At 41.2% G+C, this 23,717-nt stretch overlaps 3 protein-coding genes across 5 annotated transcripts; all 3 read left to right on the forward strand.

Moving 5' to 3' along the window:
* The first annotated feature begins 337 nt into the window (after positions 1-337).
* On the forward strand, positions 338-4,002 carry LOC148356163 (uncharacterized). Its single transcript, XM_088347171.1, has 2 exons — positions 338-552; positions 911-4,002. Exons 1-2 carry the CDS (start codon positions 432-434, stop codon positions 1,972-1,974), a joined length of 1,185 nt encoding a protein of 394 aa, XP_088203297.1. The 5' UTR covers positions 338-431; the 3' UTR covers positions 1,975-4,002.
* A 4,500-nt stretch (positions 4,003-8,502) lies between these two features.
* LOC148356164 (uncharacterized) lies at positions 8,503-14,336 on the forward strand. Of its 3 annotated transcripts, none has more exons than XM_088347168.1 (3): positions 8,503-8,727; positions 11,865-12,026; positions 12,987-14,336. In XM_088347168.1, exons 1-3 carry the CDS (start codon positions 8,643-8,645, stop codon positions 14,114-14,116), a joined length of 1,377 nt encoding a protein of 458 aa, XP_088203294.1. In that variant the 5' UTR covers positions 8,503-8,642; the 3' UTR covers positions 14,117-14,336. The 3 variants fall into 3 exon arrangements, with proteins under 3 accessions (XP_088203294.1, XP_088203293.1, XP_088203295.1); XM_088347167.1 differs by having other exon boundaries at positions 12,981-14,335; XM_088347169.1 differs by having other exon boundaries at positions 8,504-8,727; positions 11,900-12,026; positions 12,981-14,336.
* A 2,084-nt stretch (positions 14,337-16,420) lies between these two features.
* LOC148356165 (uncharacterized) lies at positions 16,421-22,028 on the forward strand. The gene is made up of 2 exons (XM_088347170.1): positions 16,421-16,643; positions 19,633-22,028. The coding sequence occupies exons 1-2, from the start codon at positions 16,511-16,513 to the stop codon at positions 20,724-20,726; spliced, it is 1,227 nt and encodes a 408-aa protein (XP_088203296.1). The 5' UTR covers positions 16,421-16,510; the 3' UTR covers positions 20,727-22,028.
* Positions 22,029-23,717: the final 1,689 nt, after the last annotated feature.

Consider the following 23,717-nt stretch of genomic DNA (forward strand, 5'->3'; position numbering starts at 1 on the left):
GAGGATAAGCGGTAGGGCTAATGAGATGAGATTTTAAAAAGGAAAAAAACAATTCGGTGTGAAGTTGGCTCACTAAAGCGCTAAGCTACACAAAGACTCCACAAGATGGCGGTCTACCAAAACTTTTGCAGTTAACATATGCTTAGCAGTCCTTTTTGAATTCCATATAAAAAAAACTGTTGCATAATCAGTGTGCTGTCAGAAGAGGATGCTTCATACGATATACCAAAATAAAACTGCAAAAACTAAAAAGGAAACCCCTTCTGCAAGCTCTTTTGTGAACCGGAAGTTGTTCTTTTGGATCTCCGCCCACCTTCCGGTGCACACCGATTTATTTTTTTTACTGCTATGCGGCGTTCCTCTCTATTCGTGTTGAAAAACTAAAATTTACTTGTCAAAAATTCTTATGGTGAGCTTTAAAGGTGGCGGAAATGTACTCCAGAGGTAAAGGACATTTCAAAGAGGAGCTCCAAGAAGACACCGAGCGTGAAAATTGGCTCCCAGAGGAAGTTAGCATTAGCAACCAGCTACAAGTTGGGTCAAAAGGAGCAGGTTGGTCGCTTTAGTTTTTATTTTATTTTCTACTCCCCAAGTACATTTACTATATATTTTGCTACATTTCTATTTTATATTCTTTGTTTTCCAAACATTACCTGCATTCCCCGAGTTAGAGTCCCGTTATCAAAATTCCTCAGCCAAAACATTCCAAATTTGGAACAGCGTGACCTGAAGCCCACTCAGTGAAAATCTACATTGCACTCGATAAATGTAACTTGTATTTAATCGTATAAAATCCTTCAGTAGATATGCTGAAAAGACTCTTGTAGCGATGCTTCTGCTGTAAAATAAAATAATTTTTTTTGTGTGTATTGAGAATTTTTCAAAACTATGTGTCTGTTGTGTCCTGCAGACGTCAGTGAAGAGAATCTTCATCCTTGGCAACAGAAGACAAAGTCGCCTGGCATTAAAATGGAGGATGAGTTTTTAGAGCAGGTTGACTTTAAAACAGAGGAGGAGGATTTGGAGCTCGTTGACGTTAAAGAGGAGGTCAATTCGAGAGAGATTCCCGTGACTGGGGCCCGTTTCACCTCCGTAGACCAACACGAAGAGAACATGGAGAGGGTGTCTCCAAGCAGAAGTTCCACGTCAACGGATGATGACGACACATCCGACACTGCACACACTGATGGCGACAAAGGTGATAACGCACATCGCAAATGTTCGCAGTGTGGGAAAACTTTTCAATACAAATGTCATTTGAAATCACATATGCTGGTCCACACTGGTGAGAAACCATTTTCCTGCTCAGTGTGTGGTCAAATATTCAACTTGAAATCCAACTTAAATAGACATGCAATAACCCACACCGGTGAAAAACCCTTTTCCTGCTCGGTTTGTGGTAAAACATTTGGATTGAAATGTAATTTACAAATCCACGCAAGAACCCACACTGGCGAAAAACCCTTTTTATGCTCAGTTTGTGGTAAAAAATTCTGCCGGAAAGGACACTTAAAGATACACACAAGAATCCACACGAGTGAGAAACCCTTTTCTTGCTCGGTTTGTGGTCAGAAATTCAGCCACAAAGAAAGTTGGAAAAACCATACAAGAATTCACACAGGTGAAAAACCCTTTGCCTGCTCAGTTTGCGGTCAAAAATTCACCGAGAGGGGGACCTTAAAAAGACACACAAGAATCCACACTGGTGAAAAACCTTATTCATGCTCAGTTTGCGGTCAAATATTCACCATGAGAGGTAATTTAAAAATCCATGCAAGAATCCACACTGGTGAAAAACCTTATTCTTGCTCAGTTTGTGGTAAAATATTTACCATGAAAGGAAATTACAGAATCCACACAAGAACCCACACTGGTGAGAAACCGTTTGCCTGTTCAGTTTGCGATCAAAAATTCAGACGGAAAGATAACTTAAAACGTCACGCAAGAACCCACACTGCCTCAAAGGAAACTTAAAAAAACCCATAAGGACTCACAGTGATGAGAAACTATTTTCCTGGTCAGTTTGCGGCCTAATATTCTCGAGTAAATTAAAAGTTCAAGGATCACACGTGTGCTGTGAGAATAGCAGTCACCACTCTGCTTGATATGAGCCGATACTTTACAGATAAAAAAATCATAGCTACTACTTCATCAACTCATTTTGTATTCTCGATGTCCGTGATATGTCTAAACTTAGCCTATTTCTTGTTGTTCTAGTTTTTAAAATCTATCGTAAATTCCGGACTATAGAGCGCATCCGATTATAAGCCGCACCCACCACATTTTAAGAGGAAAAACGATTTTGTACATACACAAGCCGCACCTGTATATAAGCCGCATGCGCCCACATTGAAACATGTAACACAAACACAAAATGAACCCAAACCAGACTTCAAGTCCCGCGATTGAAACTAAATGTCCTTCATTAAAGTCCAGTCCAAAAATCACAGCCGGCAAAATGAATGGAAAATGATACCGGCACTTAAGGTTTGATGCAGACCTGCAGAGTCCGGGTCCCGTTGAAAGTAATCCAAGGAAAAAAGTGTATATTTCCAAAGGTAAGGGTGGGAAAAATATATCAGATGAACACATTTACTCACGCAACTCCTTTTTCTTTAACCAACTTTTTACCCCCTCTTCTTTCCTTGTCCGTCCCTCACCTTTAGCGGTCCCCACTTCAACTCGGCACCCGGCGTTTGTTCCGCCCCTCCTTTTTCATTCACCCGTGCAAAACATATCAGAATAAGTCTCTAAAAGAAATACATATAAATACATTACAAAAATATACAGTTGCAAATACATATTATACATGGGTTACACATATTTACAAAGAAAGACGGTACACCGAGAGAGATTTCAAAGCTTTAATAATAATAATAATATAACTTTCATCCCAAACCGTGCCTGTGACAGGGCAGTTAATGGTAGCAACACTCGAGCGCCGCTGGCGGCCGTTGGAAAAATGACATAAATTGGCCGCATCACTGAATAAGCCGCAGGGTTGAAAGTTAGGGAAAAAAGTAGCGGCTTATAGTCCGGAATTTACGGTAATTTTCAAATGTACAAGTGGTGCAACTCGTATCCTTTTTGATTGTTTATATGAAAGTAAATGACAAATAAGATTAATTACTATATGTGCTCAGTATGTTCCAATATTGACTTTTCTTCTGAAGTACTTTTCAAGCATTTTTTGGAATACATATGTAAATATGCCTTACATTTTTCATTCACTTAATCCAAATGGTTCCTGTGCAGGGAGGTATTGCAAAAATGTGGAAAACCAGGCTAATTGAATAAGCCTGCCTAGTCTGGCTTAATTGGTTGCACGTTTGCTGAATCAGGATGATAAAGGCTTGGCTATGTCATACCAGCCGCTGATAGTTGGGATAAAAGCGCGTTCACGGCAGGCTCAAATAGACCCCCAGGATCCATCTCAGAATCACGGCTCGAAAAATCTGTCGCCCATGATCTTTTACGGCCGCTGATCATCAGCGCCTGATGTTAAGGTTAGATTCGACCAAGATGGACAAAAATAGCCGACATTTTCACACGGGGGGAGATTTAATTTCTTAAATAATTTAGCTAAGTGAACTCCATCAAATATATGGCCGAATTAGTGCCGCTTAAGTCTCCGTCAAGCCTCCTCTCTCGATCTTCTGCTTCTCTCCTCGGCCCATGGTTTTTTCCGCAAGCTGGTGTGCCGGCTCCTCCCATGGGCGTGCCAATGAAAGCCCCCACGTGGGGTCCACCCCCTCGCCTCGTTGTGTGGAGAAACTCAAAACAACAATTCAATGCCTGACGTCCTTCGTCAGAGTCCTGTTATCAAAATTCCCCAGCTAAAACATTCAGAATTTGGAACAGCGTGACCTGAAGCCCACTCCGTGAAAATCTTCATTGCACTCGATAAATGTAACTTGTAATTAATCGTATAAAATCCTTTATAGTAAAATCTAAGTAAGATCTTCTGCTTCTCTCCTCGGCCCACATTTTTTTCCGCAAGCTGGTATGCTGGTTCCTTCCATGGGCGTGCCAGGAAAACCCCCACGTGGGGTCCACCCCCTCACCCCGATGTCTGAAAAACTCATAACAGCAGAGCGCTTATCAAAACAATGCCTGACGTCCTTCGTCAGAGTTATCAAAATTCCTCAGCCAAAACATTCTGCAATAAACGCATCCAGTCCTACTCCCTTATCTTGGTTTCGTGCAAAAATTCTGATCGTGTTTGTATGAATCTACAATATCTCGTTTTCCTGCTTGTAATCAAAGCATGCCTTTTATGTGGATTTTATGATCTTGTATCACATGAAACGTATTTGAATTGTGAGTGTGTGACCGGATATTCTTTGAAGATTGTTCTATTTTCAACCGAATGCGATTCTCTGTGATTTAACAACTTCATACATTTCTATTTGACCGATCCTCAAAAACGTCTCGAGTTCATTTGTAGATTTGAGTGATTCTATTTTGTTCTTAAAATGTGCCGTTTGTTTCAAGTGTCTTAAGTTGTCAGGGGACATAGGATTCACTCGAGTTGTTGTTTTGAAGTTTTAGGTTTCAGTGATCGCATCCTCTTGTTGATTTGACTGCAACCTTATTCCTGACATGAAATGTCTTTGCTGTACAGTGGAAGCTCGGTTCTCGACCATAATCCGTTCCAGAACCCTGTTCCAAAACCGATTTGGTCAATCACGGAAATCATTTTTCCCGTTAAAAATAATATCAATCGTTTTAATCCGTTCCAACACCCTGAATGTTTACCATGAACGTAACCATGAAGCTAACCCAGGCTAATCGTACGTTCGCGTTATCGTAATCTTCCGTACGAAAGATGACGCTAACATGAACGTGTAAAAATTTAAAAAATCAGGTCGTTTACAAGTCATTTAGCACCCGGGTCTCCACAACAAGTGGTGAGCGGTTCCTTGGAAAGGGGGCTCCGTTCCAACACCCTCAATGTTGGGCTCCGTTCCAACACCCTGAATGTTTAACGTAAACTTAAAGCTAACCCAGGCTAAACGTACGTTCGCGTTATCGTAATCTTATGAATAGGATTTCTTACCTTTGTGGTGGTCAGCAGAAGGCGCTCCCACACCTCCTTCATATTTGGCTATTATTTCTTTCTTAAATGCAATAGTTGTACGCACTACTTTTCCTTTTTCACCTGAAGCAACTTTGCTGCTTGCACTGACTTTCTTCAGAGGCATAATAAGGGGCTAAAACACCCGTACGCCGCTCAGCATGGCACTCTAGCGTACGCACTCACGCATTACCGGCGTTCCAACTCCGATTTTTTGACCGAACAGCGATGCAAGAATTTCTCGAAATTTTTAGTCGGACTCCGATTTGTTCGTACTGAGAGGCCTTCGAAAACCGAGGTTCCACTGTTTATTAAAACTGTGATTATCTTGTTCAATTGTGATTTTTCTCTGGAATTTGTAAATAACATGAAGGACGGGCTCTGCTGTGGGATCGTCATGGAAGTACTGAAATAGACTTTTGTCTTTGTGTCGCCTTCTCATCAGCCAATCAAAACCTTTTATTGACTTCGATTTCCAATGAATTGTTGCTTTTGTGACCGTCTTGTCTTTGATCTTGTATTAAACTTTGATTTTGTCATTTTATTTTGAATTCTCTTTTCTTCAAAGGTTTGCAGATTGAACCGCTGATTCCAGTTTCATGATTTGCAAACCCTCTAGAACGCAGGTGTCAAATAGGCGGGCCGCGGGCCAGATCAGGCCCGCTAAGGGATTGAATCCGGCCCGTGAGACAACACTCAGAGAAGCGCAAGAGAAAAACAAGCTGAAGGTTGAAATAGGTCAACTTGATGTTGCCAAAGCCAGGTGCCTCCAACAAAGACACTGTACTTGTATTTATTTCTCTTCCACCCCTTTTCTCACTCTCTCTCTTTCACTCTCTTTGTCTCTTTTTCTCTTCCTTTGTTGCTCTTTGTCTCTTTCTCTCTCTGTGTCTTTTAACCTCTTTTGCTCTAACTTCTTTTTATTCTTTTCTCTTTTTTCCTCTCTTCATACCCTTCGCGCTTTCTTTTCTCTTTTCTCTCTTCTGTCTATTTCTCTTTGGATTTCTTTCTTCCTCTCCCTTTCTTTTCCCCCTCTCTCACGACTTTTTATCTTTTGTTTCTCACGCTCTCTCCCTCTCTCTCTTTTTCTTTCTTTGTTCTTACCTCTTTCCTTTTCCCTCCTTCTTTCTCTTATTTTTTTATCTCTCTTTTTCCTTATCTTTATTCTACTAGTCCGGCCCCCGACAGAATGTTTGTTCTATCAAATGGCCCCCGAGTTAAAATGAGTTTGACACCCCTGCTCTAGAATGTATGTCATGTATAATCAGGGTTGGGTAGGGTTACTTTAACTGGATTACTTTCAATGACTTTTGGATGACTCCAATACCAAATATGCTCATAAAAGACAAAAGAAACTCAATAGGAATCAAATGATGACTCACAACACGTGGTAAGGTTTCTCTCCTGGCTTTGATTTCTTTGATCTCCGGCAAAACCAACATAAAATGCAGGGTTGGGTAGGGTTCCTTTAACTGGATTACTTTCAATGACTTTTGGATGACTCCAATAGCAAATATGCTAAGAAAAGACAAAAGAAAGGAAATAGGATTCAAATGATGACTCACATTACGTGGTAAGCTTTCTCTCCTGGCTTTGATCTCATTGATCTCCGGCAAAACTAACCTCAAATGCGACAGAAACAAAATGAAAATCAATCCAAACATCTTTTTTGCCGTTTCGTGTATTCCGTTACTCCCCAAGCCTGCACAAAATGGAGTCATTTGATTCCTATTTAGTTTCTTTTGTCTTTTCTGAGCATATTTGCTATTGGAGTCATCCAAAAGTCATTGAAAGTAATCAAGTTAAAGTAACCCTACCCAACCCTGCGTTTGGACCTCCATTCCAGCCACTATCTGCACCGCTTCTCCTCAGTAGGGTCGCGGGGGTGCTGGAGCCCATCCCAGCCATCTTGGGGCAGTGGGCAGGGGACACCCTCAACTGGTTGCTTGTTCATCCCCACCTTGGGACAATTTGGACCAGCAAATTAACCTAACATGCATTTTTTTGGAATGTGGGAGGAAACCGGAGGACACCCATACGAGCACGGGGAGAACATGCAAACTCCACACAGGAAGGTTCGATCTCAGGACCTCAGAGCTGTGCCGCCGTGCTGCCACGTTTGGAATTATTCTACAGAAAATAACAAAAATGCCACAAAACTTATTCCATGTACAGCAAAGATTTTTTTTATCCACCAAAAAAATAGATATTAAAGAGGTAATCCTGTTTGTCGGAAATTTGTCACCAAAGTTTTTGTTTTTGGGTTGAATCTTTGAGTCTGAACACTGACAATGTCTAAATCATTAAGAATATACTTAAAAAATTTCCTTTTGTATTGATTTAAACATATCATGATTTTTATTTTGACTTATTTTTCTACAGCATTTTCTGTTCCCTTGAACGAGGGTTTCCTGCCTATTTTGTTTGGAATGATGCAATGTTCAATTAGAGAATACAAAATCAAATTAAACGCAAAAAAACTTGAAGAAGTGCTTTTTTGTGTGAATGCTGTTTGGAAAACAAACATTAAGAAAGAGCGCCGTCTAGTGGACTCGTTCCAGAATACTTTTCCCTTCTCACTTTGCTTATCGACCTTAGTAGCAATGAGAATGGCGTGTGTTTTTCTGGAGAATAGGCTCTTTAGGCTCGGGTATTTAAAAGAGCCAGCTATTTGCTCCCAAACGGCTCTACAGATGGAATATGGGAATTCCAGCAACCAAACCTATTTTGTTTGTTTCCAAAGATATATTAGCAATAATCAGGGTTGGGTAAAGTTACTTTAACTGGATTACTTTCAATGACTTTTGGATGACTCCAATACCAAATATGCTAATAAAAGACAAAAGAAACGAAATAGGAATTAAAAATGACTCCATTTTGTGCAGGCTTGGGGAGTAACGGAAGACATGGAAGGGCAAAAATGATGTTGGCAAGCTGTTTGGATTGATTTTCATTCTGTCTCTGTCGCATTTGAGGTTAGTTTTGTCGGAGATCAAAGCCAGGAGAGAAAGCTGACCACGTGTTGTGAGTCATCATTTTATTCCTATTTCGTTTCTTTTGTCTTTGATTAGCATATTTGGTATTGGAGTCATCCAAAAGTCATTGAAAGTAATCCAGTTAAAGTAACCCTACCCAACCCTGGCAATAGTAATGAAATATGATGCACCAAATGAATTCATTTTAAAACCGTTTTAGTCTGCAATGCCGTAAGAGCCTACATTCATTCAATATGGGGTGAACTTTTAACTCATTTCAAATGTTTAACTGTTTACACGAAGCATATAATACACAGGAGGCGACACTCGTATTGATCAGCCACGATTGAGGGGCCATGAGAGAGTCAATGAGAGAGAGGATTTCGAAGGGAGCCGTTTACGTCGGTCTTTTCAAAGAGTCGGTTCAATAAGCCGTTTTGATCTCGAACGACCCAGTGCTAACGCCATTTTTCGGGGTGGCCTGGTGGCCTTCCGTTCCTGCCGTGAGCAAAATGTCCTTCCAAGAGTTAACGGTGAGATGTTAAGGTGGCTAAAGAGGGAAAGGAACGTTAAAGGAGGAGCCTCGGGAAATGCAAGAAGAGAACGAGCGACAACATCGGCGGCTAAACCAAGTTAGCATTAGCAAGCAGCGACAAGTTGTTATGAACAGAGCAGGTTAGTCATTTTAAGTTTCTACAACATTTTACATATTTTTATTTTCTGCTCTTTAAGTCTTGGATTTCTGCTCTGGAGCTGACTAACAAATGGCCTAAAGGGCATGTAGGGAACCTTTTTGACCCAAAGAGCCATAAAAGCAGAATTACCGTATTTTCAGCACTATAAGGGGCACTGGGTTTTAGGGCGCACCCCGAAAGAAATAGTTTTTGGTCCTATATTTGACATACATAAGGCGCACCGGATTATAAGGCGCTACAATGGGAACGTGGACAAAACAGTCAGATGGTTCAGTCCAACTGACTACCCCCTTAACATTCCCAAAGCTTGCAAAGAAGCAAATACGTGTCTCAGACATATACGGAAACAGTGTCCGTACGATGTCACTCAAATGCATCGTTCCAAATATCATTCGGAAAGTTAAGGTCTTGGGATTCAAGAAATGCCAACCATTCCTTAGTTTCTATTTTCTTTTTCGCTCGCAACTTTACTGTGCATATGACAATAAACACTTGGAATTGAGTTGAATTTAAAAATAGACACTCCATTCCATCCATTATCTGCACCGCTTATCACAGAAACATCGAGTTCAGTCTGAAACAGGATACAGGGACAATATATAGCCGGAGTAGCTCACCGAAGTCGTTGTGTTCAATAATAATGTGCAGCCATGGTCCTCTTATATCCGTGAGTGTAGTAAATCCAGGAGAATAAAATATTTACAAATACAGATTAGTAAAAAATGCTTTCTGTATGCCGTCAACCACGTGCTATACACATTCATCTTTTTTGGCCAATTGCAGGCTTTGTTTCGCCCCTTTAGCCTAGGCGAGCCTGTAAATGATAAAAAGGATCCGCCCCCTTTACCCCCGAATAACTTTAGCCAATAGCGATCGATTCAAATGATGATTGACACATTGGTTAGCCAATGAAACGCTGGTAAATAAATCCCAGCATACACCGCGGACTACTTGGCGTTCGGGGGAAAATCTAGTCGGCGGCTGCTTGCCTTATTGATCCATATAAAAGGCGCACTGTATTATAAGGTGCATGGTCAGCTTTTGAAAAAAATAAAGGCTTTTAGGTGCGCCTTATAGTGCGGAAAATACAGTAATTTAGCTAAGTGAACTCCGTCGAATATATGGTCGAATTAGTGTCGCTCGAGTCTCCGTCAAGCCTCCTCTCTCGATCTTCTGCTTCTCTCCTTGGCCCACGTTTTTTTCCGCAAGCTGGTGTGCCGGCTCCTCCCATGGGCGTGCCAATGAAATCCCCTACGTGGGGTCCACCCCCTCGCCTCGACGTCTGGAGAAACTCAAAACAACACCCGGCGTTTATCAAAACAATGCCTGACGTCCTTCGTCAGAGTCCTGTTATCAAAATTCCCCAGCCAAAACATTCTTAACCTGGAACAGCGTGACCCCGAAGCCCACTCCGTGAAAATCTTCATTGCACTCGATAAATGTAACTTGTACTTAATCGTATAAAATCCTTTATAGTAAAATGTATAAAATCCTTCAAGACAAAAGCTAATTCTTCAGCACATTTTTTTTTTCCCATATGACGTGAGATGATTCGATCACATTTTTAAAATAATAATACCAGAGCTTGTCTCCTAATATAAATTTACCACTTCAAATTCATATCCTTCAGTAGTTACTCAAGAGTGTCGAAGCTCATTTGGACCGTCATTTTTGTTCTCGAGAATAGTTTCAAAACAGGGTGTGAGCAAAGTTCTTTTGTAAAAATGTCACCAATTACTGAAAACAAGTAGACCAACGTATAGTCATCGCTGGGCGAGAAGAAAGAGTGCCCTGTGTATAGCTCCACCCATTCCTACCGCTCACCCAATCAAATTGCTCTAGATCAGGGGTGTCAAACTCATTTCAACTCGGGGGCCACACGATAGAACAAACATTCTGACGGGGGCTAGACTAGTAGATTCAAGAGAAAGAAAAATATAATGAAATAAGAGAAAGAGGGAGGGAAAAGGAGAGAGGGCGGGACAAAGAAAGGAAAAGAGAGGGAGGGAGAGAGCGTGAGAAACAAAAGATAAAAAGTCGTGAGAGAGGGGGAAAAGAAAGGGAGAAAGAAATCCAAAGGGAAATCAAAAGACAGAAGGAGACAAAAGAGAAAAGAAAGGGCAAAGGCTATTAAGAGAGAAAGAGAAAAGAAAAAAAGGAAGTTAGAGCAAAAGAGGTTAAAAGATACAGAGAGTGAAAGCGACAGAGAGGGAGGACGGGGGTGGAAAGAGAGAGAGAGAGAGGAAGAGAGCGTGAGAAACAAAAGATAAAAAGTCATGAGAGAGAGGGGAAAAGAAAGGGAGAAGGAGAAAGAAATACCTAGAGAAATAGGAAGACAGAAGGAGAGAAAAGAGAAAAGAAAGTGCAAAGGGTATTAAGAGAAAGCGAAAAGAGAGAAAAAGGAAGTTAGAGCAAAAGAGGTTAAAAGACACAGAGAGAGAAAAAGACAAAGAGCAACAAAGGAAGAGAAAAGGAGAGACATGGAGAGTGAAAGAGACAGAGAGTCGGAGAAAAGGGGTGGAAAGAGAGCGAGAGAGGGAGAGAGCGTGAGAAACAAAAGATAAAAAGTCGTGAGAGAGGGGGGAAAAGAAAGGCAGAGGGAGAAAGAAATACCTAGAGAAATAGGAAGACAGAAGGAGAGAAAAGAGAAAAGAAAGTGCAAAGGGTATTAAGAGAAAGCGAAAAGAGAGAAAAAGGAAGTTAGAGCAAAAGAGGTTAAAAGACACAGAGAGAGAAAAAGACAAAGAGCAACAAAGGAAGAGAAAAAGAGAGACACAGAGAGAGTGAAAGCGACAGAGACAGAGTGGGAGAAAAGGGGTGGAAAAGAAAGAGACAGAGAGAGAGAGAGAGAGAGAAATGAATACAAGTAGAGTGTCTTTGTTCGAGGCAGCTGGCTTTGGCAACATCACGTTGACCTATTTCAACCTGCAGCTTGTTTTTCTCTTGCGCTTCTCTGAGTGTTGTCTCGCGTGCCGGATTCAATCCCTTAGCGGGCCTGATCTGGCCCGCGGGCCGCCTGTTTGACACCTGTGCTCTAGATGCTTTGCTAGAGCTTCTTAAAAGCTTCGACATCTAAAAGTGGAATTTGACACATTATGTGCGTCTCGTGTACTGCAGACTTCAGTCAAGAGAATCTTCTTCCTTGGCAACAGGAGACAAAGTCGCCCGGCGTCCAAAACGTGGGACATTTCGAGACAATTGACATGAAAAAGGAGGAGGACGATTGGGAGCCCGACCACGTCTTCGATTTGGAGCATTTTCACGTCAAAAAAGAGGAAGGTGAGTCTTTAGAGCACAGGTGTTGAACAGGCGGCCCGCGGGCCGGATCAGGCCCGCTAAGGGATTGAATCCGGCCCGCGAGACGACACTCGGAGAAGCGCAAGAGAAAAACGAGCTGCAGGTAGAAATATGTCCACTTGATTTTGCCAAAGCCAGGCGATTCTCACAAAGACATTGTACTTGTATTTATTTCTCTCTCTCTCTCTCTCTCTGTCTCCCACTCTCTCTCTCTTCCTTCATTTTTCTCTCACTTTTTATCCCTCTCTCTTTCACTCGCTCTGTCTCTCTTTTTCTTTCTTTGTTCCTCTTTGTCTTGTTCTCTATTTGCATCTTTTTACCTTATTTTGCTCTCTCTTCCTTTTTTGACCTTTTCTCTGTATTTTCTCTCTCTCTTGTGTCCCCTTCCTCTTTCTCCCCTTCTCTCTTTCATTCCTTCTCTCTTTCTCTCTCTCTATTTCTGTTTGGATTTCTTTTTCTCTCTCTTTCTTTCCCCCTCTCCCCCTCTCTCACTATTTCTCTTTGTATCTCTTTTGTTTCTCACATTCTCTCTTGATCTCTTTTACTTTCTCTTTCCTTCTTTGTTCCACCCTCTCTCTTTTTCTCCCCCTCTTTCTCTTATTTTTTTCTCTTTTTCTCTTTTTTCTCAATCTACTAGTCTTTCTTTCTTTGTTGCTTTCTCTCCATCGATCCTTTTCATTCCTTTTTTCTTTCTTTTGTGCTTTCCTTGTTTCTTTCTTTCTCTCTTTCCTTTTCATTCTTCCTTATTTCTTTCTTTTGTTATTTCATTCTTTCTTTCCCCCATCTTTCCTTTTCATTCTTCCTTTATTCTTTTTTTCTTCCTTTCCGTCCATCTCTCCATTTCGTTCTTCCATCCTCATTAGTCCGGCCCCCGACAGAATGTTTGTTCTATGGTGTGGCCCCCGAGTTCAAATGACTTTGACACCCCTGCTTTAGAGACAGTCGACGTTAAAAAGGAGGAGGAAGATTTGAGAGAGTTTCCCGTGACCGGGGCCCGTTTCACCTCCGAAGATCAACACGTAGAGAACAAGGAGAAGGTGTCTCCGAGCAGAAGCTCCGGGACAACAGATGATGACGACACGGCCGAGTCTGCACACGACGATGGCGACAAACGGTCGCATGGTGATAACGCGCATCACAAATGTTCTCAGTGTGGAAAAACCTTTCGCCGCAAATATCATGTGAAATTACATATGATAGTCCACACTGGAGAAAAACCCTTTGCCTGCTCAGTCTGTGGTCAAAGATTTGGCCTGAAATCCAACTTAAAAATCCACACAAGAACACACACCGGTGAGAAACCTTATTCCTGCTCAGTTTGTAGTCTAAAATTCAGCCAAAAAAAAAGTTTGATCAACCACACGAGAACGCACACGGGTGAAAAACCCTTTGTCTGCTCACTTTGTGGTCAAACGTTCAATGTAAAAGTATCCTTGAAAAGACACGCAAGGACCCACAATGGTGAGAAACCTTTTGCTTGCTCAGTTTGCGGTAAAAGATTCAGCCAAAAAGCGCAATTAAAAAGCCACTTAAGGATCCACACCGGTGAGAAACCTTATTCCTGCTCAGTTTGTGGTCTAAAATTCAGACAGAATAATCAGTTGAAGATCCACACAAAAAACCACACGGGTGAAAAACCCTTTTCCTGCTCTGTTTGTGGTCAAAATTTCAATTGGAAATCAGCCTTAAAAGTCCACGCAAGAACCCACACTGGTGAAACGCCTTTCGTATGCTCAGTGTGTGGTCAAAAATTCAACCAAAAAGGAAGTTTGAGAAGTCACATAAGAACCCACACCGGTGAGAAACCTTTCACCTGCTCAGTTTGTGGAAAGAAATTCAACCAAAAAGGAAATTTGAAAAGCCACACAAGAACCCACACCGGTGAGAAACCCTTTGACTGCTCAGTTTGCGGTCTAAAATTGAGCCGTAAATCAGACTTAAAAAGACACGCAAAAACCCACACTAAAGAGGAAATGTTGTCTCGTTCAGTTTTCTGTCAAAGATTGTCTCGTCGGGTCAAAGGTCCGAGTCACAATTGTGCTAGTGAAAATAGCAATCATCACTCTGCTTGAAATAAACTCATGGTTGGTATTTTTTTAAAAACACAGCTACCACTGTATGAACTCATTTGTGTACTCTCAATGTCATCTAAAGCCCTAAACTTAAGTGTATTTTTGTAATTGTTCTAGTTTTGAAAAAAGATTTTTGTCCAAATGCACAACTGTTGCAGCTTGTGTCGTTTTTTTGATTGATTAAACGACATTAAACGATGAATAAATACATTAAATCTAATATATCTCCTCTGTATGTTCAGTATTTCAGTGTTCATTTGAGCTGTGAAAAGTGATGTGTCCCGGGGACTCGCATGCTCAAAAATCTATGGGTCCCAACAGAGATCTATGGCTCCCCAAAATTGAGTCTTATCCAGGTTGAAATCGTAAATCGGCGACAAATATATAAATCTATATATTCATTCTGTTTTAATCATCACAGTTTATTGGTAATACAAATCACTTCAGATTTTTCAGTTCATATATTCTTCGTGGTTTGCTGTCTCGCCACAGTTGTAATGCCTTCTCCAGGTCCAATCCATTATCATCCTCCTCATAGCGTCACCAGGAATATAATCGAGTCCATTTTGGCAGAAAAGTCCTTTTCTTGCTCGGAGTATTCTTGTGTTTATTTTCTTTCATCAAATCGTTGGCTTCAACACACGTGTTTTCCTTGCCTCCGCCATCTTCCGAAGAATTTCTCCGCCGTTTTTTCGTGGAGGAATTATTGCCGTTGTTATCACTTTCGGCATTATGTTTCGACTTATTACTGACACTGAATAAATTACGATTTTTTTTGTTGATTTTTCACCTTCCCTCGACGACAAGCACCACAAGAATGACGTCATCTCGACGCAACGAGATCTCGTTTGCTGAGATCGGCGCGAGACCAAAACAACAATGGCGGATCTGCCTGACGAAAAGTTTGGAGTGCGGTAAATCTTTGTTAAAAAAAAAGTAATCGGGTAATAATGACAATTTGGTGTCAAAAAAGTTGCGTCCCGGGGACGGACGTCGATTTGAGACGACGCGTCCCCAGCAAAAATCATGCGTCTAGGACGCAGGGACGAGGTCAAACGAGAATACTGATGCATAAGATACTTTTGATATTCCAAAGATTATGATAAGCGGTTCAGGTTCTATCTGCTTGCCGAATATTCTTGAGAAAAAAATATCAACCAAAAGAACTTGAAGTTTATGACAATATGCGAAGCTGTGCAACAGGTCGGCCTCGAAAGACTCAAATTTCTCATGATTTTTTTCTCTGCGATGTATAAATCAAACCATTTCTTTACTCCTATTTCCAATTCACGGTTGTTTTTGAGACTCAACTGAGATTTGGTCATTTGAATTTCCATATCTCTTACTTTCAAGCATTTGAAGTTTGAACTGCTGATCTGAGTTGAACGATTTGCAACCCTTCAAGCTTATATCGGTAAATTATCTTTAACCACTGGAGAATTTCCCGATTTTTCAAAGTTGCCAAGGTGATTCCTATGCTTGAAGGTGGAGATGAGTCCAAGTTGTGTATCTCTGTGTCCTGCTAATGGATGCCAACCAATCCTAGATGTCCTCCAACTCTGGCGAGAACCAGGGTTGGGTAGGGTTACTTTAACTGGATTACTCTCAATTACTTTTGGATGACTCCAATACCAAATATGCTAATAAAAGACAAAAGAAACGAAATAGGAATAAAATTACTACATTTTGAGCAGGCTTGGGGAATAACGGAATACATGGAACGGCAAAAATGATGTTGGCAAGCTGTTTGGATTGATTTTCATTTTGTTTCTGTCACATCTGATGTTAGTTTTGCCAGAGATCAAAGCCAGGAGAGAAAGCTTACCACGTGTTGTGAGTCATCATTTGATTCTTATTTCGTTTCTTTTGTCTTTTATGAGCATATTTGCTATTGGAGTCATCCAAAAGTCATAATAATTAATAATTAATAATGTCCTTTGTATTGTCATTCTTTGTAACAATGTACACAGAACGAAATGTCGATACACCTGACCCGTTGTAGCGAGCCGATGCAGCCGCAGCCAACAGAGGGCGCCGCCATTATACCAATTAGGTATGACTCGGCCGAGGCGCGAACCAGCGACCTCAAGTAATCCAGTTCAAGTAACCCTACCTTCACAGGGGAGTCAGATTTTAGCAGGTAAAATCGCTGTAGCAGCAAAACAGAATTCACAAGGTATATATTTGCAAAGTTTCGTGCGAAAGTATATATCATTTTCATAGTTTTCATTTTCGAAACGGAACATTGAGAGAAGAGTGTGCAATGGAGTCGGCATATAAAGCCGTTTCGTTCGCCAACGACACATCACGACTTCCATTGTTTGGGGGTCCTCGTGGCGGTCCGTCACAGTCGTCCATTTAACGCCGTCAAAGAGTTCATGGTGAGCTTTCAAGATGGCTAAAATGTCCTCAAGGGGGCTGGGACATTTGAAAGAGGAGCTTTGGGAAGCGCAAGAAGAGAACGAGCGAGGACATCGACGGCTCAGCCGAGTTAGCATTAGCAAGCGGCTACGAGTGGCCATCGCAGGTCGGTCCCTTTCATGATCAGAACGTTTTCTTTTCTTATCTTGGACTCCTCGAGTCCATTGCACGACATATTTCTCATTTTCCAATTTGATATTGATGATGCGGCTGCACTATGCTCTATGCCAGGGGTGTCCAACTCATTTGAACTCGGGGGGCCACACCATAGAACAAACATTCTGTCGGGGGCCAGACGAGTAGATTCAAGAGAAAGAAAAAGAGAGATCAAGAAATGAGAGAAAAGGGGAGAGGGCAGGACAAAGAAAGAAAAAGAGGGAGAGGGCGTGAGAAACGAAAGATAAAAAGTCGAGAGAGAGAGGGGGAAAAGAAAGGGAGCGGAAGAAAGAGAAATAGAATGACAGAAGGAGAGAAAAGAGGAAAGAAAGCGGGAAGGGTATGAAGAGAGAACGAGAAAAGGAAACAAGGAAGTTGGAGCAAAAGAAGTTAAAAAGACACGGAGAGAGAAAGAGACAAAGGAAGAGAAAAAGAGAGACAGAGTGGGAGAAAAGAGGTGGAAAAGAAAGAGAGAGAGAGAAATAAATACAAGTAAAGTCGGTCTCATTTGGTAGAGAGTTCACATTTCCCATGATTACGGACGGTACCCAAGACTTATAACGCCGCTAGCCGCTTAGCCTTCTCATTAGCTCCGGCTCTGCATCCACGATGGGGCCCCCTCATCACACTGGCACGAGAATTCTTCAGGGCAAGGAGTTGATTCCTCGAATAAACGCATTTTTGATAGATAAGAGCGTTAAAACCCCTAACCAGAGGATAGAAAGTCATCCAAACGGGACAAAAAACACCGAAAATAGACGCAGACAATAAATAAAAACAATAAATCACAAAAAGTGCAAAATAACACGGAGCTGCTGGAAAGGCTGGCGCTTTGATCAGATGGCGCATTCCTCTTGTTAGGAATTAAATATTGAAATGTAGCGTTTACCAAATTGTTCGAATGAGTTATCTGACTCCATTAAACAAACACAACCTACATTCTCTTAACAATGCGCGCTCGTTTCTTGATGTGAAAAGCTGGACAAGAGACCGTCATTTCCACACGGGGGCAGATTTAATTTCTTAAATAATTTAGCTAAGTAAACTCCATCGAATATATGGCCGAATTAGTGTCGCTCGAGTCTCCGTCAAGCCTCCTCTCTCGATCTTCTGCTTCTTCTCCTGGCCGACGTTTTTTCCGCAACCTGGTGTGCCGGCTCCTCCCATGGGCATGCCAGGAAAGCCTCCACGCGGGGTCCACCATCCTGTAGAAGAGCGTCCCGATGTCTGTAAAACTCATAACAGCAGAGCGCTTATAAAAACAACTTCAAACAATGCCTGTCGTCCTGCATCAGAGTTCTGTTATCAACAGAACTAAACAAAACATTCGCATTCAAATCAGTGTGACCTGTAGCCCACTCAGCATTCAATAAATGTAACTTGTATTCAATCGTATAAAATCTTTTATAGTCGAATGTATAAAATCCTTCACTCTGCAATTTTAAATGTCGAATTGAACTATAATGATAATAATTGATGAGAAAGGTTTCCTTTGGTTTTATTCGCAGGGTTGGGTAGGGTTACTTTAACTTGATTTCTTTCAATGACTTTTGGATGACTCCAATACCAAATATGCTCATAAAAGACAAAAGAAACTCAATAGGAATCAAATGATGACTCACAACACGTGGTAAGCTTTCTCTCCTGGCTTTGATCTCTTTGATCTCCGGCAAAACGAACATCAAATGCAACAGAAACAAAATGAAAATCAATCCAAACAGCTTGCCAACATCATTTTTGCCCTTCCGTGTATTCCGTTACTCCCCGAGCCTGCACAAAATGGAGTCATTTTATTCCTATTTACTTTCTTTTGTCTTTTATTAGCATATTTGCTATTGGAGTCATCCAAAAGTAATTAAAAGTAATCAAGTTAAAGTAACTCTACCCAACCCTGTATATTAGATAGATAAATAGATACTTTATTCATCCCCGTAGGGAAATTCACACTTCCAGCAGTCTACCCTGTTGTTTATTAACAGATTAACATGATGCCCTAGGGGTGCTTGTAGCAGAGTGGATGACGTCACGCTAGTCCAAAAGTTCGACATCCCTGCGGCAGATGGAAATCTTTTCTTTGTGAAAATCCAGGGATACGCCACCTCGTGTTAGCAAGTCCGCCTCCTCTCTGATTCCCCCCGGCTTTCGCGTCTCTGTATAGCGGCGTTGAAGCCGGATCGCTCCGGGTAGCTCCGGGTGGCTACACGTTAGCGTCCGGAATGCTAAACGTGAGCCACGTTTCCGCAAAACACAGCAACTGCGCTCCCTGTGCGCTTCGATGTTTTCCACCAGCACTCGATGATCTTATTTGGTCGTGAGTTCGCATTTACCATGATTACAAATGGTACCGAAGACTTATAACGCCGCTAGCTGCTTTGCTAGCTCCGGCTCTTCTTCCACGATAGGCCCCTTCATCACGCAGGCACGAGAATTCTTCAGGGCAAGGAGTTGATTCCTTGAATAAACGCATTTTTGTGCGCTAATCCTATGTCCATAGGATAGAAGTAATCCATAGTGTAGTTGTCAAAACGGGAAGAAAGACACCGAAGATAGGAGCAGACAATAAAACAATAAATCACAAAATGTGAGAGATAACAGGGCAGCTGCTGGAAAAGGCAGCCGCTCGTGGCGGCGCCGCTTTGATACGATATTGATTATAACAACATTATTTAAAATAATAAAGTACGACCCTTGTTATGCTCACATTTAACTGAATTCAGTCTTAAAACATATTATATGGCTCTCACTGAAACAAATTTCTCAGTCAAAAAGGTTCCCCACCCCTGCTGTAAAACATATGAGTTTTGGGGAGTAAATATCTTTTTATTTGTTCCTTTTCCAGAAGTGCTGAAGGGATTGTTGTAGTGATATGTTTGCTGTATGAAAACAAAAACGTTTTTGATGGTGTATTGTCCCAAACCATGCGCGTCTTGTTCCTGCAGACGTCGGTCAAGAGTATCTTCTTCCTTGGCAACAGGAGACAAAGTTGCCCGGCATAAAAAAGGAGGAAGATAATTTGGGGCCTGTTGATGTCAAAGGGGAGAAAGATTTGAGAGAGTTTCCCGTGACCGGGGCCCGTTTCACCTCCGAAAATCAACACGTAGAGGACAAGGAGAAGGTTTCTCCCAGCAGAAGCTCCGGGACAACAGATGATGGCGACAAACAGTCGGATGGTGATAACGCGCTTCACAAATGTTGGCAGTGTGGAAAAATGTTTCCAAACAAGCGTAATTTGAAACGCCATATCATTGTCCACACCGGTGAGAAACCTTTTGCCTGCTCGGTCTGCAGTCAAAAATTTAGCCGACGAGAACATTTGAAAAGCCACACCAAAACCCACACTGGTGAAAAACCTTTCGCCTGCTCGTTTTGTGTTAAAAAATTCACAGAGCAGTGGAAGTTAAAAATCCACGTGAGAACCCACACAGGTGAGAAACCTTTTGCCTGCCCGTTTTGCGGTCGAAGGTTCGGCCGGAGAGAAGATTTGAAAAGCCACACGAGAACCCACACTGGTGAAAAACCTTTCACCTGCTCAGTTTGTAGTCAAAGGTTCGCTGAAAGGGGGACCTTATTAAGGCACACAAGAATCCACACTGGTGAGAAACCTTTTGCCTGCTTAGTTTGTGGTAAAATATTTAGTCAAAAAGGACATTTGAAAAGCCATATAAGAACCCACACTGGTGAAAAACCTTTCGCCTGCTCCGTGTGCGGCCAAAACTTTACAGAGAGTGGGAGTTTAAAAATTCACGCAAGAACTCACACCGGTGAGGAACCTTTTACTTGCTCAATTTGTGACAAAAAATTCACTCAGAAATCAAACTTAAATGAACACACAAGAACCCACACCGGCGAAAAACCCTTTGCCTGCTCAGTTTGCGGTCAAAAATTCAGCCATAAAGTAAGCTTAAAAAGACACACAAAAAGTCACACGGAGAAACTATTTTCTTGTTCGGTTTGCGCTCAGATATTCTCTGGTCAAGTCAAGGTTCAGAGTCACCACTGTACTGGTGAGAATAGCAGTCATCACTCTGCGTAATATGAGCTCATAGTTAGTATTTGCATTTCAAAAAACACAGCTGCCACAAAATGTACTCATTGAAAAACGTTTTTTCCAATGCACTAGTGTTACAGCTTGTATCCTTTTTAGGATTGATTATATAGAATTAAATGTTGAATAATAATAATGACTTGATATCCTCTCAGAATGTCTATTTTTTTGGACTTTGGATTTTCAGGGTTAGGTAGGGTTACTTGAACTGGATTACTTTCAATGACTTTTGGATGACTCCAATACCAAATATGCTCATAAAAGACAAAAGAAACTAAATAGGAATCAAATGATGACTCACAACACGTGGTCAGCTTTCTCTCCTGGCTTTGATCTCTTTGATCTCCGGCAAAACGAACATCAAATGCCACAGAAACAAAATGAAAATACATCATTTTTGCCGTTCCGTGTATTCCGTTTTTTCCCCAAGCCTGCACAAAATGGAGTCATTTTATTCCTATTTAGTTACTTTTGTCTTTTATGAGCATATTTGGTATTTGAGTCATCCAAAAGTCATTGAAAGTAATCCAGTTCAAGTAACCCTACCCAACTCTGTATTATCGTGATGGCCTGTTACAGGGGGGTATTGCACAAAATGGGAAGAAAGAAATCCAGACCAACTGAATAAGTGGAGCTTGATCTAGTCTAGCTTAATAGGTTGCATGTTTGCCAAGTCGGGATGAAAAGTTGCTGCAATGTGAACCCAGCAGTGGATTGTCGGGATCATTTGGCGTTGACAGAACCCTCAATTTGACCACCAATCTTTGAAGCGTTGCCCGCAATTTTTTTTTTTTTTGCAGCTGTTGAACATCAGCTCCTGAGTTTTATCAAATTTTGAAAGAAATTAGAAGAAAAATGCGTTAGACGAGCACTATTTATAAGGAAAGGACAACGACTTTATTCGGAAACGCCTCCTGCAAAGTATAAATCACCATAGTAACCGAGCAGGCTCATTTTAATCTGCTTTTGTGCAACCCAATTGAGGCTAAATTCATCCAAGATAGTACATCCCGGTCTAATTTCCTGGTTTTGTGCATTACCCCGCTGTTTTTTCTTGCGATTGTGTGAATATACAATATATAATTTCCTACCTGGAATCAAAGCGTGACTTTTATGCGGATTTCATAATCTTGTACCAAATGTAAATAGATTTGAATTTTTTATTTAAGTGGAAAATCTTTCGAGATTATTTTGTTGACAAGATTGATTATGAAACTTGAAGAATGTAACTGCCTGAAACGAATAAATAAAGGAATGAATGATGACTTTTCATCATCTCGTATGACATTGTTTTTGGTTTTCTATGATTTTTTTTGGGGGGGGTGTCTCTTTACGTTTTTCCCCATATTCCCAATATTCCCTTTGCCTTGAGTTGCGCACCTCTGATCTAGGCCTTTTGTAAATGGTAAATGGTCTGCATTTCTATGGCGCTTTTCAAGTCCATGAGACCTCCCAAAGTGCTTTACAATGTGCTTCACACTTGCCCGTTGACACACACACACTCACACACCAATAGGGAGTCAACCTCCAAATGTTTTGAGTATAATCAAGATGCTAAATGGTAAATGGTCTGCATTTCTATAGCGCTTTTCAAGTCAATAAAGAGCTCTTAAAGCGCTTTACAATGTGCTTCACACTTACCCATTCACACACACACTCACACACCAATAGGGAGTCAGCCTCCAAACGTTTTGAGGATAATCAAGATGCTAAATGGTAAATGGTCTGCATTTCTATAGCGCTTTTCAAGTCAATGAAGATCTCCCAAAGTGCTTTACAATGTGCTTCACACTTACCCGTTGATACACACACACTCACACACCAATAGGGAGTCAGCCTCCAAACGTTTTGAGGATAATCAAGATGCTAAATGGTAAATGGTCTGCATTTCTATGGCGCTTTTCAAGTCAATAAAGAGCTCTCAAAGCGCTTTACAATGTGCTTCACACTTACCCATTCATACACACACTCACACACCAATAGCAGCCGGGCAAGGCGCCGACCTGCTTATTGGGGGCATTAGGGATTCAGTGTATTACCCGAGGACACTTCGACATATAACAGTAAACAACTACTTGAAGTTATATTTTTGCAGTTTTTCCGTTGTATTTCAAGTAGAATTTTCGTTGTAACGGTGGTGTTTCTGTAGTATTATTGTAGTTGTATTTTTCAGGTTATTCCATAGTATTTCCATCATAGTAGTTTGTAGTATTTCTATTGTAGTTTTTATATATTTTTTTCTGCAGTATTTCTGTTGTTTTTTTAGTAGTATAATTGTTGTATTTCTTAATATTTCTCTCGTAGTTTTTTTGTAGTATTCCCATTTCTGTTGTAGTGTTTTTGTGTTTCAGTATTACTGTAGTGCTATTTTTGGTAGTGTTTCTGTAGTATTATAGTATTACCCTAGTGCGCCGGTGTCGAACATGTGGCCCGCGGGCCGGATCAGGCCCGCCAAGGCTTTTCATCTGGCCCGCGAGACATTACAAAATGAAGCGCAATAGAACAAGGAGTTGAAGTTTTAACTATGGCCACTGGATGTCGCCAAAGCCAGGTGCCACTCACAAAACAACTGTAGCAGCCTCTCTTTCTTCCTCTCATTTTATGTCTTTCTCACGCTCTCTTATTTTCTTCTCACTTTTCACTCTCTCTTTCTATCACAGTCTTTCTTGCTTCCACTCTTTCTTTCACTCTCTTCTTTCTTTCTCACCCTCCCTTTTATTTCTCTTTTGCTCTGTTTTTTCCTCACTTTCTCTTTTTTTTCTCTCTCCCTCTCTCTTCAGCCATGTCTTTTTTTCACTTTCTCTTTTCCGCACTCTTTTTCTCACACTCGCTCATTTTCCCTGTCTCTTTCTCCTTCTCCCATTCTTTTATTTGCTTTCTCTCTCCCTTTGTCTCGCTTTCTCCCTTTCTATATCCTACTCTTTTTTTGTATCCTTCTTTCTCCTTTTTATCCCTCTCTATATTGTGCTCTCTTTATTT

This window comes from Urocampus carinirostris, chromosome 11 (assembly GCF_059441175.1).
Source record: "Urocampus carinirostris isolate Australia breed hairy pipefish chromosome 11, RoL_Ucar_1.0, whole genome shotgun sequence".
In the NCBI taxonomy this organism is placed as follows: Eukaryota; Metazoa; Chordata; class Actinopteri; order Syngnathiformes; family Syngnathidae; genus Urocampus; species Urocampus carinirostris.